The sequence below is a fragment of the Nannobrachium achirus genome (assembly GCF_963921795.1).
Source record: "Nannobrachium achirus genome assembly, chromosome: 10".
NCBI lineage: Eukaryota > Metazoa > Chordata > Actinopteri > Myctophiformes > Myctophidae > Nannobrachium > Nannobrachium achirus.
Window position 1 is genome coordinate 21026046 of NC_137819.1, and position 19413 is coordinate 21045458.

The 19413-nt window shown below is 41.5% G+C and overlaps 1 protein-coding gene across 6 annotated transcripts in view; it reads right to left on the bottom strand.

Annotated features, from left to right (window-relative positions):
• The window catches only part of LOC308292157 (cilia- and flagella-associated protein 58-like), an 86591-nt gene that overhangs the window by 54183 nt on the left and 12995 nt on the right, over positions 1-19413 (bottom strand). For 4 of the 6 annotated variants that reach the window (XM_080734429.1, XM_080734428.1, XM_080734427.1 and 1 more), the window contains 10 exons: positions 18674-18787; positions 17866-17979; positions 15693-15806; positions 14879-14992; positions 12973-13086; positions 12159-12272; positions 9099-9212; positions 7113-7177; positions 3356-5144; positions 457-633 (listed from right to left, as the gene is read on the bottom strand). In XM_080734429.1, the coding sequence (XP_080590555.1) occupies positions 457-633; positions 3356-5144; positions 7113-7177; positions 9099-9212; positions 12159-12272; positions 12973-13086; positions 14879-14992; positions 15693-15806; positions 17866-17979; positions 18674-18787 (2829 nt within the window). The remainder of the gene's footprint in view (positions 1-456; positions 634-3355; positions 5145-7112; positions 7178-9098; positions 9213-12158; positions 12273-12972; positions 13087-14878; positions 14993-15692; positions 15807-17865; positions 17980-18673; positions 18788-19413) is intronic. The other 2 variants (XM_080734431.1, XM_080734430.1) reach the window with 1 other exon arrangement.

Genomic DNA, 19413 nt, shown 5'->3' on the forward strand with positions numbered 1-19413 from the left:
TAAGCCCATTCCCAAGATACAACGCAACCTTTCATGGTTGGATGTGACTTATGGGGGCTAGAAGTGTTACTGTAAATAGCAATTAAAAAGCTGCTGGCTTATTGTGTCTAAAAAGACATATTTAGCCACTTGTACGCATGCCCCCATGCGTACGCATGCCCCACATTTTAGCACGGTAAGCGCGATAAAACAATAGAACGAAGCAAATGAAAACATTTTAACATTCACTTTTTCTTTTCTCTAATTACAATCTAAAATATGAGCCCTTGTTGTAAGGGATATTACACTTTCAAACATGTTTGGGGTCATTTTAACGTCTACTCAGGCACATAGGCTTGGGTTACCATGATCAAGCCATTAATACATTCTCACCACAACATTTATATAATATATTCACATAATACAGTAAATAATAAAACAGAAGTGATCAATATATTTCTGGTAAATGTATCTTACCGTAGAATCTCCAGTCTACAGTACAGACTCTTCAGGCCTTCACCGAGCAGCTCCACTAGTCCTGAGCCCTGCAGGTTGTTTTTACTGAGGTCCAATTCTCTCAAATGGGAAGGATTAGAGCTGAGAGCTGAAGCCACAACTTCAACCTCTGTCTGTCTGAGGCTACAGCCAACAAGTCTGTAAATGCAGATTAAATTAACAGATTATCAAAACAAATTATCCGTAGTTTACTGTCATGGGAGTTAAATAAATACCCCCTATCTAGTTATCCAGACATAAACAGTATTTAGAGGAGTGCAGTGTGGAATAGACAACACCACTTGACAGCACAAAATGACTGTATGGAGGAAGATAACATTGATTTCAACCATCAGATAAAGGTGTGAAATGAAGACTGAACTACATTGCATATTTACTGCCCAAAGCTTTACAAACAAGCTGCTGGAGACTAGGGCTGTCTTCGACACAGGATTTATGAAGTCGACTCGAGTCGCGGGGGTTAATCCGACGCGTCGACGAATCGTTTTATAGTCTACTTTGTGTAAAAAAAAAAAAAAAAAAAAAAGTGTTGCTTTAAACCACGTCAACATAATAGAATAATACATTAAGAGATGAATTGAATACACAGTGTTTTCGGTGATATCGGTGCGCGAGCACAAATGTTATCTGCATAGCAGTGTACAACCATAGAGTTATAACACACCGTTAAAACAAATAAAACATCTCCGCTGTTTCAACTCTGCCCCGTCTCTCTGCAGCGTGCAGTAGAGATGAGACATTCGCGAACGATTCCGCTCTCTTGAACGGCTATTTTAAATGAACGATGGGATCCAGTCCGCAGTCGCGGGACACAGAGCACTGACAGAGTAATGAGTCAGTGTCGAGAACGGATTCATTTCAGAAAAGGATCATAAACAGGTGGAGGCACAGCTCCCGCTTGAGCCAGAAGTGTGGACATGTCATGGACGCAAACACAGCGAAACACAATCATTCATCATGGATTACAACACTGGAACAATTCAGAAGCACTTTAATTAGAAAATGTAACTTGTAGCCTACACTTGTGTATGTTAATTTGACTTTAGAAGATTGTTTACTACTTCGTGGACGCGCGTTTGTGCTGTGGCAGGTTATTTAATATGGGATTTTGACAGCGTGCTTCCTCCTCTTAACGGAACACTGTCCCGGCTCTGAATGTTTTAACGAAGCGGCGGTCTGAACCGTTCTGGCCGTTCCGTCTCACTTTCAACCCGACGCTGGTGCGAGACAATAAATAACTGTTCGCCAATTGCTACTTCTCATTGGAAGTACATGACACCACACCAGTCCAGCAGTGCACCGCAGTACTGGCAGTAGTAGGCTAACTGGTGATATAAAAAAATATATATTTTCGCTTCGACTCAAACAATTGGCGTCGATTCCCGGGGCTTAAAACGACGCGTCGATTCGTCGATTTTTAGAAGACACCCCTACTGGAGACCAGCATTTAGTCTCTCTATTTCTCATCCCTGTCTCCTCAAGCTGGGCCACAGCTGCAGGCTTTGATCTTGCTTCGAGGCAGACCACCGACACAACGTTAGTTTGCATTTCCCCCAATATTATAACATTTCATAACCTACAATATGGAGGTTATATGAAGACACAAGAGATAGAACCGGGAAATACAAGTGATGCTCCCACCAGCTGGACAGTTGAGTTATAAGAATGATGAAACCACTCCTCATCGATAAGTGGTGGGACTATTAAATATAGTCTCCCTACGTCGTAATATTGGAACAAAGGTACAGCGATAGTAAATATCCATTGAGATAAAAAGAAAGGAAAATGTTTCTTAACAACCTTTTCTCACTGACGAAAACTAAATAAAAACTACGTAAAAACTTAGCTACGATGACTAAAACTATGACTAAATATACTTATAATATGGTCAACAAGTAAAAACTAGACTAAAATGTTAGGGAGGGACTACTGGAGAAGAGTTCCAGTAGAACTGGAACTAAAAAGTAATTTTATGTTTGGTTGTGTGCAGGTGTCACTCTCTGAAAATAGAAGATCTACAAGCTCACAACATGTCGCGCTGCAACATGTGAGCTTGTAGATCTGCTATTTTTGGCACACAGCTGAGTATAAATCAGGAATGCCATCACGGCCTGTCAAAATGTATTTTAACAACTAAATCAACTGTAGATTTAGTTTTATGGTATTTAGCCTCTTGAGCCCAATGTGTGTTGACATCTGAACAGTGGGCCTACAGCATAGTAATCAGCTGCCATTGTACTTTTCATCCATACATTACTCATATTACAGTATTATTACAACTTATTGTTACTATTTTTTTATCATTTCTCACCCTATACTTTAACATTACTAATATAACAGCACTACTCTCACTAAAACATCTGTAGAGTTTACATAGTTTGGAATATATTCATACAATTTTGGCTATCAATTTATGACACCTTGGTGAACAATTTCTCTATTCACTATATGTTTTCAATGAGGTCTTGAGGCTCATTCACTATTCAGAAGGCAACATTTCCATCGTAAAACCTACATTAAAACAGAGAAGAAATATGAAGAGCTGAGTGAATGAGAGGAGGTATGTCAGTGGGTTCAAACCACTGGTCTGGTGGGGGAACCAGCAGGGATTTTAGACTTTTTAATTTTACTTTTTACACACACACACACACACACACACACACACACACACACACACACACACACACACACACACACACACACACACACACACACACACACACAGGCCTGTACAATACCACCAATGTCACTATTTGAGAAATAGAGTAGTATTGGATATTTTATGTCAACCTTATGTCAACCTGTCTTAAATGTAATGTCAGATTGACTCTATGATGTTTCTATTCACATGACTACTAACCGAGCCTTTCTGCAGTTCCTCACAGCTGGGATCAGTCTCCTTCGCCCTCCCACGTCTGCGTCGTATTTGTTCAGGTCCAACTCTTCCAGGACCTCCCCTGATGTCTGCAGCATGACGGCCAGAGCTGAACAGTGGGCCTCTAACAGTTGCTCGGTTTTGTTCTCTGACTTCAGGTACTGTTGCATCTCCTGATATACTGAGTGGTCGTTCATCTCCATCAAACAGTGGAAGATGTTGATACACCTGTCAGGAGAGGCTTCGTATCTCCACACCTTCAGGTTGAAGATGGCTTTCTGGATCTCCTCTGGACTGCTCTTTGTCTGACCCAATAGGCCACCTAACAGACTCTGGTTGGACTCCAGTGAGAGGCCATGAAGGAAGCGGGCGAAGAGGTCCAAGTGGCCATTTTTACTCCCCAGGGCTTTAGTGTTGGCTTTGTATAGGAAGTCATCCAGGGAACTGACTATGTCATCAACATCAAGAAATGTTTTCAGTACCTTCATGTTGCTCCTCTGCTCTGTGAAACAGTGGAACAGGTAGACTGCAGCCAGAAACTCCTGGATGCTCAGATGAACAAAGCTGTAGACCGATTTCTGGAAGAGCACACTCTCTCTTTTGAAGATCTTTGTGCACACTCCTGAGTACAGCGAGGCATCTTTCACATCAAGACCACACTCTTCGAGGTCTTCTTGGTAGAACATGATGTTACCTTTCTCCAGATGTTCAAATGCCAGCCTTCCCAGCTTCAGAAGAACATCCCTGTCAGTCTCTGTGAGGTGTTGTTGAGTCCCCTTTTCTTTTTCATGAGTCTCATACTTCTGATTCTTCCTCTTTGTCAGAACCAACAGGAAGTGGCAGCACATCTCAGTCAGGGTCTTGGGCAGCTGTCCTATCGCGTCTGTCATCAACATGTCCAGCATAATGGTAGCAATGATCCAACAGAAGAGTGGGATGTGACACATGATGTGGAGGGTCCTTGATGTCTTCAAGTGTGAGAGTATTCTGTCAGCCAGTTTCTCTTCACTGCATCTGTTCCTAAAATACTGCTCCTTCTGGGGGTCCGTGAACCCTCGCACTTCTGTCACCATGTCAAAATATTCAGGAGGGATCTGATTGGCTGCTGCAGGTCTGGTGGTTATCCAGAGGAGGGCTGAGGGAAGAAGATTTCCCTCGATGAGGTTTGTCAACAGAGCATCCACTGATGATGTCACTGTGACATCAGAAACAATGTTGTTTTTTTGGAAGTGCAATGGAAACCTGCTTTCATCCAGACCATCAAAGATGAGGCCAACCTTCCAGGCAGCAAGCTGCTCTGCTGTGACCTTCTTTAATGTTGGGTGGAAATCATGGATCAGTTTGAGAAGACTGTACTGCTCATCTCTGACCAAGTTCAGCTCCCGGAATGAAAATGGAACCAAGAGATTTACATCTTGATTTTCCAAACCTCTTGCCCAGTCCAGAGCGAATTTACGCACAGAAAAGGTTTTTCCAATGCCAGCGATGCCCTTGGTCAGAACTCTTTTGATGGGTGTCTTTCTGCCAGGGCGGGGTTTAAAGATGTCACAGCAGTTTATTGGTTCATCATGGAATGTCTTCGTGTTGGAAGCTGTCTCAAGCTGTATCACCTCATGTTGCCTATTAACCTCTTCACTCTCTCCCTGTGAGATGTAGAGCTCTGTGTAGGTGCTGGTGAGGGAGGTTCCAGACTCTTCCGTCATGTGGTCTTTCACTTCATCAAGACTGTTCAAACTGACCTTATAATCCTTCAAATCACCCTGCGGACTGACATCTGAAATGAGAAGAAAATGGATGTTTTTAACATTCAGGTTAATGTATAACTTTAGATCTTTACGGCACACAATTTGTTAAAAAAACAGCCAAATATAACCAGTAAGACTCCCTAATCGGGAGGGAAGCGACCGTTGGTCGCTTATCTCCACAATCTGTCGGTAGATAATGCCGGTCTTATATAAGGGTCATTTGTGTACGATGTGATGTCATACTGATGTCAGCAGTGTGATGTCATACTGATGTCAGCAGCTATGTCTCTATATATGGAGTTATATGTTGTTCGTGTCCAAATATGGGGCTTGTGAGGTCAGACTTAGTGAGATTCGTCGGTTATCTCCATATATGGAGGGATGTGTTGGTTATCTCCATATCTGGAGATTCAACCTTCAACGTGTAACTATGGCTACCTAACGACTAGCCACATGACGTGAAGGTGAGTGAGGGTCTTTGTAACAGCCACCCCCAGATTTCCCGTGGAAATCTGTACAATATCGAGAAGGCCCGAACGGAAACTCTTAGTCAACTGGCCACCCCATCAAAGAGTAAAGGGACATCAAGGCCTCTCTCTTGTCAATGGGCTGGTGTCGGCCACCCCGTACGGGTTCTAGTCTGAGGTGATAGCCTGCCACCCCGTTAGTAGGCAGGGGTCCCGACAAGCCAAGGGGTCGATTGCACCAGCTTCCTCCTGCCGCGAAGGGTGCCAGCATGACTCACACCATCCTTCCTAGAAGATTTTGACATCTTGTTCCTAATCTGTCGGTAGATAATGCCGGTCTTATATAAGGGTCATTTGTGTACGGTGTGATGTCATACTGATGTCAGCAGTGTGATGTCATACTGATGCGGAGATATGAGTAGGGCAAAGGTGTGACGTGTGACGTGTGACCGACCGACGGACGGACGGCCGGTGGAGGTTTTGATACTAAACTGCGACCTGACGGTCGCAACAAGACAATACCAGTAAGACGCCCTAAGGGCGAGAAGCAACCTCGCCCTAATTCAACCTAGCCTTTTTTCCACGTTGAAAACTTTTCTTTTCTCTTCTTTACTTTATCTTCTTAACTCACACTTGACAGCTCAACTGTCTCCACTGCGGCGTCGCCACTGTTTGTTTTTGTTTTGATGCTGCGTCTTCAAGTCACCGGCAGTTTACGCCAGTCATAAATTCAATGAACGAGCATAGCTGAACCCTCACGCGCGTCGCCAAGCGCGCTCCCTTTTCGTGGATGAGTTTGGTTTGACCGGAAGCATTTTAAAGTTTTTTTTTCTTTTTACTCTACAGTGATCTTTTTTAACCGGTACCACATTATGGTACCACAGGCTTTGATAAACAACGCAGATTCAGGTCCCTGATTGATTTCATTCATGTTGTGTATTTGGTTATGGATTTACCATTAAGAAAGGTTTTTAACAAAAATTATCCATGGGTCATAAACATCACAGGGTAACAAGGATAGAATAAAGGTCATTTCTTGGGTGAACTATTCCTTTAATCTCCATATACAGTATGGGCATAAAAAGGACAAGGACGGAATTCATTTTGAAGTGTGTCTCACGTTGCGGTTGGTTGTTTAAGTTGGACAAAATGTGGCCAAAACGTGGCCATATTTTCCCAAATATGGAGATGACTGACGTCTGACATAGATGTCTGATGTTATAGACCACATGAGACTGAAAAGATATGTCCATGTATGGGCATTCACAGATAAGGGCTTAATATTGAGAGACGGATGCACGCACGCTCATGATCTGCAGGTTTTCATACTAAATGCGACCTACAGTCGCAATCACTTGTTTTTGTCGATAGTTGATAGTTTCAGCTTCATTATTTGCAGCTTCATTATTTGCGTTATTTAGATATTGATACTGACAATTTAACTACTGACTATTATTTCTGCAATTTATAATTCAATTTATTAACATGATTATTTTATTTATTTGTTTTGCAAATCATAATCAGTCTTACTTTGTCCACTGTTGGTTTGACTGGGTGTCTTCTCTGTCACAACACAACCACTCCTCTTCCTCTTCCTGTGGAGATGAAGACAATGTATTATACTCATTACTACATAATAGTATTTAATATGTACATATAACATACTGTGTAAAGGTGACTATAAACGATTAATAATAATAATAATAATAATACAAAAAACAATACCAATTGTTATTATTAAAGGGGAGTTATTATGGACCGAAGTTACATTTCCGAACCTGTTTATTTCGTCATAGTGCAACAGATGGTGAAGTATTGTGGTGCAGGTAATTGCAACAACCACCGTGCAAGTGAAAAATGAAAAAGACGACACCAAACATTCTAAACTTTCAACAACCACCAATCTATAGAAAAATGTAAAAGGGGACGCCAAATATTATAATCTTTCCACCATTCGGCCAATAATCATATTCTTTGAGACACACATCTGAGTTTTTGCCAGGTGAAACTAGGGAATCACGTGACATCGATCCCTTCATATTGGCTCATACTAGGACATGATGTATGTGAAGGCAGAAGAATTGACAACTATGAGTAGGGATGGGAATTGATAAGATTTTAGCGATTCTGATTCCATTTTCGATTCTGCTTATCGATCGATTCCTTATCGATTCTCTTATCGATTCTCATTGGGCAAGGAGGGGTCTTTTAACATTGATTTTCATATATATGATATTCTCTGAATAGATGAAGCACAGCATACACAGCCCCTGTGGTCATCTATTGTGCTATAGTGCTTGCTGCCATGTTGGGGGCTGGTCAGAATTAGTGGCCAATGGTGTTTCTACCTCTTCCCCTCCTTCTGCTCCTCCTGCCATTTTCTTCTTTTTGTATTTTTGTATTTTTAGTTCTTACCAAAAAAGTAAATTTTTTACAATGTGATCAATACCTAGTCCTGTTTTTGCGGTAAAGTCACAACGTGAAGGCACAAAGTTATTTTTTACAGTGTACTCAATCCAACGTCGGCTGCTTCCTGGCGGAGGTGTGCAGCATTTGTTCTTCTATAGTTTGGATCAACGGATTTACACGCTTTTCTTTCTTGCACATGTGATTTATAGTAAAAAAATGCCACCATTTCTGCGGTGTCTGCGGAGTAGAAGTACAATTATTAAAAATGGGAAATACTCAAGTAAAGTACTAAACTCAAAATTGTATTTAAGTACAGTACTTAAGTAAATGTATGCTACATGCAGAAATGGTGGGCGGCGCCCTCTACATGTATTGCTCAGGAAATCGTTCTATCCACAACTTTCCAACGTCCCATCATGCATTGCGCAAAAGGAGTGCGGCAGTTCCGGCGCCGCAGCCGATAGTGATCTACAGGCTCACAGCGGTTGCATCTGCGACGCGACGTGAGCTTGTATGTCTGTGGTTCTCCGGAACTGTCCCACAAATAATTCTACAGTAAATTCTCACGGAAACAGGTGGATAGGGAATTATTTTGCGAACAACACGGAGCACATTGGACTTGCAGCATCTGCGCCTCGTTTGTGTTAGTAATGACGGTAGTCAGAACGTGCATACAGGTGGCCTGCAAAACAGACTTTTTTCTCCAGACTTTTTAACTTGTCTTCTACACAACAAGGCAGAGGATCACATGTGTGACGTCATCGCACATGTGCAACAGCATCGATAGTGGAATCATTAAGGACTTTGGCTAACGATTCCAAGGAATTGATCCACCGGGAGCCGGTTCTCAACAAGAACCTGTTCTCGAATCTCATCCCGAATTATGAGTCACACAACTCTTTTAAAAGGGCAAAGGTCACAGGGTCATTGTAGTACAGATCCTTGATCAACTTTCAAACATCTTTGACACAAAAACTGTCACCTATCAAATTTATGCATATTTCATGTCCACAAGTTTTTGTTTCCTTCAAGTAAAACTAGTTTATATATTTCATTATTTTTATTTGGATTCATTATTTTTGTTTTTCCATCAATCAATGATCTTACTTTGTATCTGAAGGTCCAGGTTCATTACTGAAGTTCATAGGGAGACCAATAGACCGATCACTCTTCATAGACACACAGCTGGGTGTTGGAGACTCTGCTCTGTGGTGAAGACTTCTGGAATCACACAAATGTTTATGAAATTATCATTTGACTTTAAATACAGTTTGCTGCACAGACATGTGAGCGGGGACCAGGCAACTGTTTTCCGGAACAGATCAAATCAATCGGATTGCAGTGTGAATCCAAGAGAACCACTTCAGACCCCGGAATACTTAAACACCAGTTGAGAACATGAACTTGGATCATATAATCTATGCATTGGCTTTTTTGAAGCGGTGGAAACCGCTTCCAATGAATGGCTTTGTGTGTATCACGCCCATATATGGTCATTTCAGTCCAGAATGAACAGGCTTTTTCAAAAACAGAATGTCCGTTTAATTACCATATATGGTGATCTCAGTCCAGAATGAACAGGGTTTTTCAAAAACAGAATGTCCGTTACCTTATGTCCATATATGGTCACTCCAGGCCAAAATGAACAGGTTTTTCTTGTCCCGTACGTGTAAAATATCAGTCCAGAATGAATAGGCTTTTTCAAAAAGCAAAATGTGTGTCCCATGTCCATATATGGTCATTTCAGTTCAGAATGAATAGGCTTTATATGTCCTGTACATCTAGAATATGTGTGCGGTGTCCCTCCCGGTCAGATGAATGGATACTTTGAGGATTGGTCAAGCTTCACATGATAATTTGGCCTTCAGGGTTTATTTGTCTTATTTAAACACTTTATATTTATTTATGTATTTATTTAATTACAAATTCTTATTGCCAGACCCATGAAATGGGTAGGCCTACATAAGCAAATGTCTGTCCGGGTTTTCTATATAAAGGGTATATATGATGATGACATGATGATGACATGCCTACAAAAGGCATGATGTCATAAATGATGATGACAGACAGGGGGTTGGCAGAACCGGGGTCTGGCACAACCAGGTTGACCGCCAGACCCAGAGGGTCGGCCTACATAAGGCTTTGTGTCATCCAATCAAAGTCTTTCTGGAAGAAAACAATTTCACAGTTGGATTTCATCCACCACAACCCAGTCATATTAAAGGTAGATGTTTGGATCAGATATATATCCGTTTCCCTGATCATGCACTTCAATATCACTCATCTCTTAAAGTGTGTATATATAGTGATCACGAACCTATTTCGATAAAGTTTGAAATGGGTACTTAAATATATGTTCATGGCTGTCTGTTTTTTTTTTCCTCAAACATTTTCTTTTCTCAAATCGTTTTTTCTCAACATTTTTTCTCAATAATGTTTTTTTTTCAAAAATGAAAGTCGTTAAAGTGCGACCAAATATGCGCCAAAACGCCACTAATTAGTCAAAATGGCTGTGGGTGGTGTCATATGAAGAACCATAATGTTAAAGCTTATGCGAAAAATGCTAATGTTAAAAAATGTAACACTAATGCTAACACCAACCGCTACACAAGGTTGCACAGACTTAGCAAGCTGCAGGCACATTTAAAATTTCTTGGACATTTTCTTTTATAATTGCCAGACCCAGAGGGTCGACCTATAAAAGGCTTTGTCTGTGTCCCTCCCTCTTTTCTCCATAGTTGGAGGGATAGACCGACAGACAAAGCCTTCATGTCATCACAATGACATGAGGGAGGGACAGACCGACAGACAAAGCAAAACGCATTTGTCTGTCGGTCTGTCCCTCCCTCTTTTCTCCATATTTGGTCACAATGATGTCACAAATGATGATGACATGAGGGAGGGACAGACAGCCTATAAAGGGACAGACAGCCTATAAATGTACCATTAAATTTATAGGCCCAGAGGGTTGGCAGAACCGGGGTCTGGCACAACCAGGTTGACCTGGTCTAGTTTTAATGTATGTGTTTTAATCTATTTTATTTTTTAAACCTATTATACCAACTGTCATACCAGCTCTCCAAATACATTAAGAATAGAAGTTTTATCTGTCCACCGCTTCAATTCGAACCGAGGTTTGATTTTTTTAACATATCTCTTAGTTCTGCCAACAGGGCCTCATCCAACCATATTCTTGCTAAGTTTATAATTTGTTATACTTGCTATGCTTTAGACAGACTATTAAAGGCTTTTTATTCTTCCCACAGGAGTGCCTTGGTCTCATCCCCTTCTTCTTTCTTCCTAAGGAAAATCATAACAGAAGTCTAGTCGGGTTCCGCCTACTGCAATCTCACACTCAATGACTTTGTCCATCATTTGCATTACCACCATTCTGGTGCCATTCTTGAGAGTGTGGTTGGGACCTGCTTGCAGGTTTCTAAGCTGTATTGACGGGTGCGCCTACTTTCAACTTGAGGTTATGACCAGGGATTCCAGAGGGTGTCAGTGATCACTGATGACATCAGTAGGACTAAGTGTCACTGTGACGTAAATCGCATACGTGCCCATATATGGAGATCTCTGTATCTGTCAGTCCTTGTCCCTTTTATGGGCATATTGGTTGTTAGTAGTAGGAAAATAATTGTGACGTAAGAATCTCCTGCTTTTTGAAAGGATACTGCTGTCTTCGGTATTCTATCTTTTGACCAGCTTTGCAAGCCGCATGGTAAAACACACACGCGCACGCACGCACGCACGCACGCACGCACGCACGCACGCACGCACGCACGCACGCACGCACGCACGCACGCACGCACGCACACACACACACACACACACACACACACACACACACACACACACACACACACACACACACACTCTTATTCCACCAACAACAACATGAATATTGGTGGAGGCCACCACCAATATTCATCCTAAGTGTATTTATTTTATTCTTGCTATGCATTAGCCAGACTATTAAAGGCTTTTTATTTTTCAAGAGGAGTGCCTTGGTCTCATCCTTTTGTTTTCTTTTCATTCTTCTCAAGTTAATTCTTGAGATAAAAGTACCCTTGCTGTAAAAACAAAGTTGACCTTTAACTACAACTTTACAGATTAATTATTTTCGTCTTTCCAGTTGACGTTCACAGAGATCAATGATCTTACTTTGTGTCTGAAGGTCCAGGTTCATTACTGAAGTTCATGGGGAGACCAATAGACCGATCACTCTTCATAGACACACAGCTGGGTGTTGGAGACTCTGCTCTGTGGTGAAGACTTCTGGAATCACACAAATGTTTATGAAATTATCATTTGACTTTAAATATAGTTTGCTGCACAGACATTCATAGTAATAACCTGCTGCAGAACAGGGTTTTCTGTACAGTATGTCTGCCCCCTCAAAACTGAACCAATCACAGCCCATGCTGCTACATTTAAGACTTTTTATTATTCTTATCTTGAATGTAGCCTCTACCAATATTCACCCTAAGTGTATTTATTTTATTCTTGCTATGCATCAGCCAGACTATTAAAGGCTTTTTATTTTTCCCACAAGAGTGCCTTGGTCTCATCCTTTTCTTCTCATTCTTCCCAAGTTAATTCTCAAAGGGGTACTGTCACCTAAAGTGGTACTGTCACTTTAAAAAGTCATCTTAAAATATGAGTTAATATTTTTATGATATCATTGTGGGAATTCACAATTATAAGCCAATCAAATGAATTGACTGTACTTAGACTACCTAATGTACTGGTCAGCTGTTTTTGGGGGGTGAGGGGCAGATTACACTGTGACATGAGTTTCAGACAATTTCAGACCGTTTTCAGAGATACCGCTCCTATACTATTATAATTTCGGGGCGTGTCAGCGGGCCTTTAAGATAAAAGTACCCTTGCTGTAAAAACAAAGTTGTCCTTTAACTTTTACAGGTTGACTATTTTCGTCTTTCCAGTTGACGTTCACAGAGATCAATGATCTTACTTTGTGTCTGAAGGTCCAGGTTCATTACTGAAGTTCATGGGGAGACCAATAGACCGATCACTCTTCATAGACACACAGCTGGGTGTTGGAGACTCTGCTCTGTGGTGAAGACTTCTGGAATCACACAAATGTTTATGAAATTATCATTTGACTTTAAATACAGTTTGCTGCACAGACATGTCAGCGGGGACTAGGCAACTGTTTTTGGGAACAGATCAAATCAATCGGATTGCAGTGTGAATCCAAGAGAACCACTTCAGACCCCGGAATACTTAAACACCTGTTGACAACATGAACTTGGATCATATAATCTATGCATTGGCTTTTTTAACATATCTCTTAGTTCTGCCGCGACCGAGTATTTCCCGGTGAATCTGTGCGCAAAGGTGGGGGCAGATGGGCAAGGAGGGTCGCGAGCTTATGAGAAACAACTAAAATAAGACCTTAAAACCTGGCGAAAACAGTTGCGTGCATTAGCGGAAGATGACGATAAAGGAAATCATTAAATGGAAAACATTAAATTAACTTCTGAAAAGGCTTCTAAGCCTACACTAATAGCCTACTAAAAACTAGTGAACCGCGATCTTGCCACACGTGAATAATTGTGGTTGTAAACAATAACACAGACAATATAAATCCTTAGTCTAGTTGTGGGAAGAAAAGGATATCATCATGACCACAAATAACTTTTAAATATCTTGCAATTGGCGACGAGTCTCTTACTAAATTGGCAAGATTACATTACATAACATAATACATAAAAGCTAAGCTATATAACCTCTCCATCATCAGCAATAGTCAGTGGTTCGACTGGTTTGTGTCCCCCACACTCCCAAGCCCCCACCGTTGCGCACAGATTCACCGGGAAATACTCGGTCGCAGTTCTGCCAACAGGGCCTCATCCAACCATATTCTTGCTAAGTTTATAATTTGTCATACTTGCTATGCTTTGGACAGACTATTAAAGGCTTTTTATTCTTCCCACAGGAGTGCCTTGGTCTCATCCCCTTCTTCTTTCTTCCTAAGGAAAATCATAACAGAAGTCTAGTCGGGTTCAGCCTACTGCAATCTCACACTCAATGACTTTGTCCATCATTTGCATTACCACCATTCTGGTGCCATTCTTGAGAGTGTGGTTGGGACCTGCTTGCAGGTTTCTAAGCTGTATTGATGGGTGCGCCTACTTTCAACTTGAGGTTATGACCAGGGATTCCAGAGGGTGTCAGTGATCACTGATGACATCAGTAGGACTAAGTGTCACTGTGACGTAAATCCTATACGTGCCCATGTGCCCATATATGGAGATCTCTGTATCTGTCAGTCCTTGTCCCTTTTATGGGCATATTGGTTGTTAGTAGTAGGGAAATAATTGTGATGTCAGAATCTCCTGCTTTTTGAAGGAGATTCTGCTGTCTTTGGCATTCTATCTATTCACCAGCTTTGCAAGCCACATGGTAAAAAACACACACGCACACACACACACGCACGCACGCACGCACGCACGCAGGCAGGCACACACACACACACACACACACACACACACACACTCACACTCACACTCACACACACACACACACACACACACACACACACACACACACACACACACACACACACTCTTATTCCACCAACAACAACATGAATATTGGTGGAGGCCACCACCAATATTCATCCTAAGTGTATTTATTTTATTCTTGCTATGCATTAGCCAGACTATTAAAGGCTTTTTATTTTTCCAAGAGGAGTGCCTTGGTCTCATCCTTTTGTTTTCTTTTCATTCTTCTCAAGTTAATTCTTGAGATAAAAGTACCCTTGCTGTAAAAACAAAGTTGACCTTTAACTACAATTTTACAGATTAATTATTTTCGTCTTTCCAGTTGACGTTCACAGAGATCAATGATCTTACTTTGTGTCTGAAGGTCCAGGTTCATTACTGAAGTTCATGGGGAGACCAATAGACCGATCACTCTTCATAGACACACAGCTGGGTGTTGGAGACTCTGCTCTGTGGTGAAGACTTCTGGAATCACACAAATATTTATGAAATTATCATTTGACTTTAAATATAGTTTGCTGCACAGACATTCATAGTAATAACCTGCTGCAGAACAGGGTTTTCTGTACAGTATGTCTGCCCCCTCAAAACTGAACCAATCACAGCCCATGCTGCTACATTTAAGACTTTTTATTATTCTTATCTTGAATGTAGCCTCTACCAATATTCACCCTAAGTGTATTTATTTTATTCTTGCTATGCATCAGCCAGACTATTAAAGGCTTTTTATTTTTCCCACAAGAGTGCCTTGGTCTCATCCTTTTCTTCTCATTCTTCCCAAGTTAATTCTCAAAGGGGTACTGTCACCTAAAGTGGTACTGTCACTTTAAAAAGTCATCTTAAAATATGAGTTAATATTTTTATGATATCATTGTGGGAATTCGCAATTATAAGCCAATCAAATGAATTGACTGTACTTAGACTACTTAATGTACTGGTCAGCTGTTTTTGGGGGGTGAGGGGCAGATTACACTGTGACATGAGTTTCAGACAATTTCAGACCGTTTTCAGAGATACCGCTCCTATACTATTATAATTTCGGGGCGTGTCAGCGGGCCTTTAAGATAAAAGTACCCTTGCTGTAAAAACAAAGTTGTCCTTTAACTTTTACAGGTTAACTATTTTCGTCTTTCCAGTTGACGTTCACAGAGATCAATGATCTTACTTTGTGTCTGAAGGTCCAGGTTCATTACTGAAGTTCATGGGGAGACCAATAGACCGATCACTCTTCATAGACACACAGCTGGGTGTTGGAGACTCTGCTCTGTGGTGAAGACTTCTGGAATCACACAAATATTTATGAAATTATCATTTGACTTTAAATACAGTTTGCTGGACAGACATGTCAGCGGGGACTAGGCAACTGTTTTTGGGAACAGATCAAATCAATCGGATTGCAGTGTGAATCCAAGAGAACCACTTCAGACCCCGGAATACTTAAACACCTGTTGAGAACATGAACTTGGATCATATAATCTATGCATTGGCTTTTTTAACATATCTCTTAGTTCTGCCGCGACCGAGTATTTCCCGGTGAATCTGTGCGCAAAGGTGGGGGCAGATGGGCAAGGAGGCTCGCGAGCTTATGCGAAACAACTAAAATAAGACCTTAAAACCTGGCGAAAACAGTTGCGTGCATTAGCGGAAGATGACGATAAAGGAAATCATTAAATGGAAAACATTAAATTAACTTCTGAAAAGGCTTCTAAGCCTACACTAATAGCCTACTAAAAACTAGTGAACCGCGATCTTGCCACACGTGAATAATTGTGGTTGTAAACAATAACACAGACAATATAAATCCTTAGTCTAGTTGTGGGAAGAAAAGGATATCATCATGACCACAAATAACTTTTAAATATCTTGCAATTGGCGACGAGTCTCTTACTAAATTGGCAAGATTACATTACATAACATAATACATAAAAGCTAAGCTATATAACCTCTCCATCATCAGCAATAGTCAGTGGTTCGACTGGTTCGTGTCCCCCACACTCCCAAGCCCCCACCGTTGCGCACAGATTCACCGGGAAATACTCGGTCGCAGTTCTGCCAACAGGGCCTCATTCAACCATATTCTTGCTAAGTTTATAATTTGTTATACTTGCTATGCTTTGGACAGACTATTAAAGGCTTTTTATTCTTCCCACAGGAGTGCCTTGGTCTCATCCCCTTCTTCTTTCTTCCTAAGGAAAATCATAACAGAGGTCTAGTCGGGTTCAGCCTACTGCAATCTCACACTCAATGACTTTGTCCATCATTTGCATTACCACCATTCTGGTGCCATTCTTGAGAGTGTGGTTGGGACCTGCTTGCAGGTTTCTAAGCTGTATTGATGGGTGCGCCTACTTTCAACTTGAGGTTATGACCAGGGATTCCAGAGGGTGTCAGTGATCACTGATGACATCAGTAGGACTAAGTGTCACTGTGACATAAATCCTATACGTGCCCATGTGCCCATATATGGAGATCTCTGTATCTGTCAGTCCTTGTCCCTTTTATGGGCATATTGGTTGTTAGTAGTAGGGAAATAATTGTGATGTCAGAATCTCCTGCTTTTTGAAGGAGATTATGCTGTCTTTGGCATTCTATCTATTCACCAGCTTTGCAAGCCACATGGTAAAAAAACACGCACGCACGCACGCAGGCAGGCAGGCAGGCAGGCAGGCAGGCAGGCAGGCAGGCAGGCAGGCAGGCAGGCAGGCAGGCAGGCAGGCAGGCACGCACGCACGCACGCACACACACACACACACACACACACACACACACACACACACACACACACACTTATTCCACCAACAACAACATGAATATTGGTGGAGGCCACCACCAATATTCATCCTAAGTGTATTTATTTTATTCTTGCTATGCATTAGCCAGACTATTAAAGGCTTTTTGAGCGGTGGTTACACCGTCTCCTATACGTGGCCGTGTGTGTATGCGTCCGTCCGTCCGTGTGTGTGTGTCTGTATGTAGCCTGCAGGCCTGCAGTACCTTTTATGACCACACATGTTAAGGGAGGGGCGCTGTTGTTCAGGCCAGGCCAGGCCAGACCAGGCACACACACACACACACGCGCACACACACACACACACACACACATACACAGGGGGGAAGGGGGGGGGGGGTAAACCACCGCTCAGTTCACACGGGTGTGATTTTATTTTTCAAGAGGAGTGCCTTGGTCTCATCCTTTTGTTTTCTTTTCATTCTTCTCAAGTTAATTCTTGAGATAAAAGTACCCTTGCTGTAAAAACAAAGTTGACCTTTAACTACAACTTTACAGATTAATTATTTTCGTCTTTCCAGTTGACGTTCACAGAGATCAATGATCTTACTTTGTGTCTGAAGGTCCAGGTTCATTACTGAAGTTCATGGGGAGACCAATAGACCGATCACTCTTCATAGACAAACAGCTGGGTGTTGGAGACTCTGCTCTGTGGTGAAGACTTCTGGAATCACACAAATGTTTATGAAATTATCATTTGACTTTAAATATAGTTTGCTGCATAGACATTCATAGTAATAACCTGCTGCAGAACAGGGTTTTCTGTACAGTATGTCTGCCCCCTCAAAACTGAACCAATCACAGCTCATGCTGCTACATTTAAGACTTTTTATTATTCTTATCTTGAATGTAGCCTCTACCAATATTCACCCTAAGTGTATTTATTTTATTCTTGCTATGCATCAGCCAGACTATTAAAGGCTTTTTATTTTTCCCACAAGAGTGCCTTGGTCTCATCCTTTTCTTTTCTTCTCATTCTTCCCAAGTTAATTCTCAAAGGGGTACTGTCACCTAAAGGGGTACTGTCACTTTAAAAAGTTATCTTAAAATATGAGTTAATATTTTTATGATATCATTGTGGGAATTCACAATTATAAGCCAATCAAATGAATTGACTGTACTTAGTCTACTTAATGTACTGGTCAGCTGTTTCTGGGGGCCGAGGGGAAGATTACACTGTGACATGAGTTTCAGACAATTTCAGACCGTTTTCAGAGATACCGCTCCTATGCTATTATAATTTCGGGGTGTGTCAAGATAAAAGTACCCTTGCTGTAAAAACAAAGTTGTCCTTTAACTTTTACAGGTTAACTATTTTCGTCTTTCCAGTTGACGTTCACAGAGATCAATGATCTTACTTTGTATCTGAAGGTCCAGGTTCATTACTGAAGTTCATGGGGAGACCAATAGACCGATCACTCTTCATAGACACACAGCTGGGTGTTGGAGACTCTGCTCTGTGGTGAAGACTTCTGGAATCACACAAATGTTTATGAAATTATCATTTGACTTTAAATACAGTTTGCTGCACAGACATGTCAGCGGGGACTAGGCAACTGTTTTTGGGAACAGATCAAATCAATCGGATTGCAGTGTGAATCCAAGAGAACCACTTCAGACCCCGGAATACTTAAACACCTGTTGACAACATGAACTTGGATCATATAATCTATGCATTGGCTTTTTTAACATATCTCTTAGTTCTGCCAACAGGGCCTCATCCAACCATATTCTTGCTAAGTTTATAATTTGTTATACTTGCTATGCTTTAGACAGACTATTAAAGGCTTTTTATTTTTCCCACAGGAGTGCCTTGGTCTCATCCCCTTCTTCTTTCTTCCTAAGGAAAATCATAACAGAAGTCTAGTCGGGTTCAGCCTACTGCAATCTCACACTCAATGACTTTGTCCATCATTTGCATTACCACCATTCTGGTGCCATTCTTGAGAGTGTGGTTGGGACCTGCTTGCAGGTTTCTAAACTGTATTGATGGGTGCGCCTACTTTCAACTTGAGGTTATGACCAGGGATTCCAGAGGGTGTCAGTGATCACTGATGACATCAGTAGGACTAAGTGTCACTGTGACGTAAATCCCATA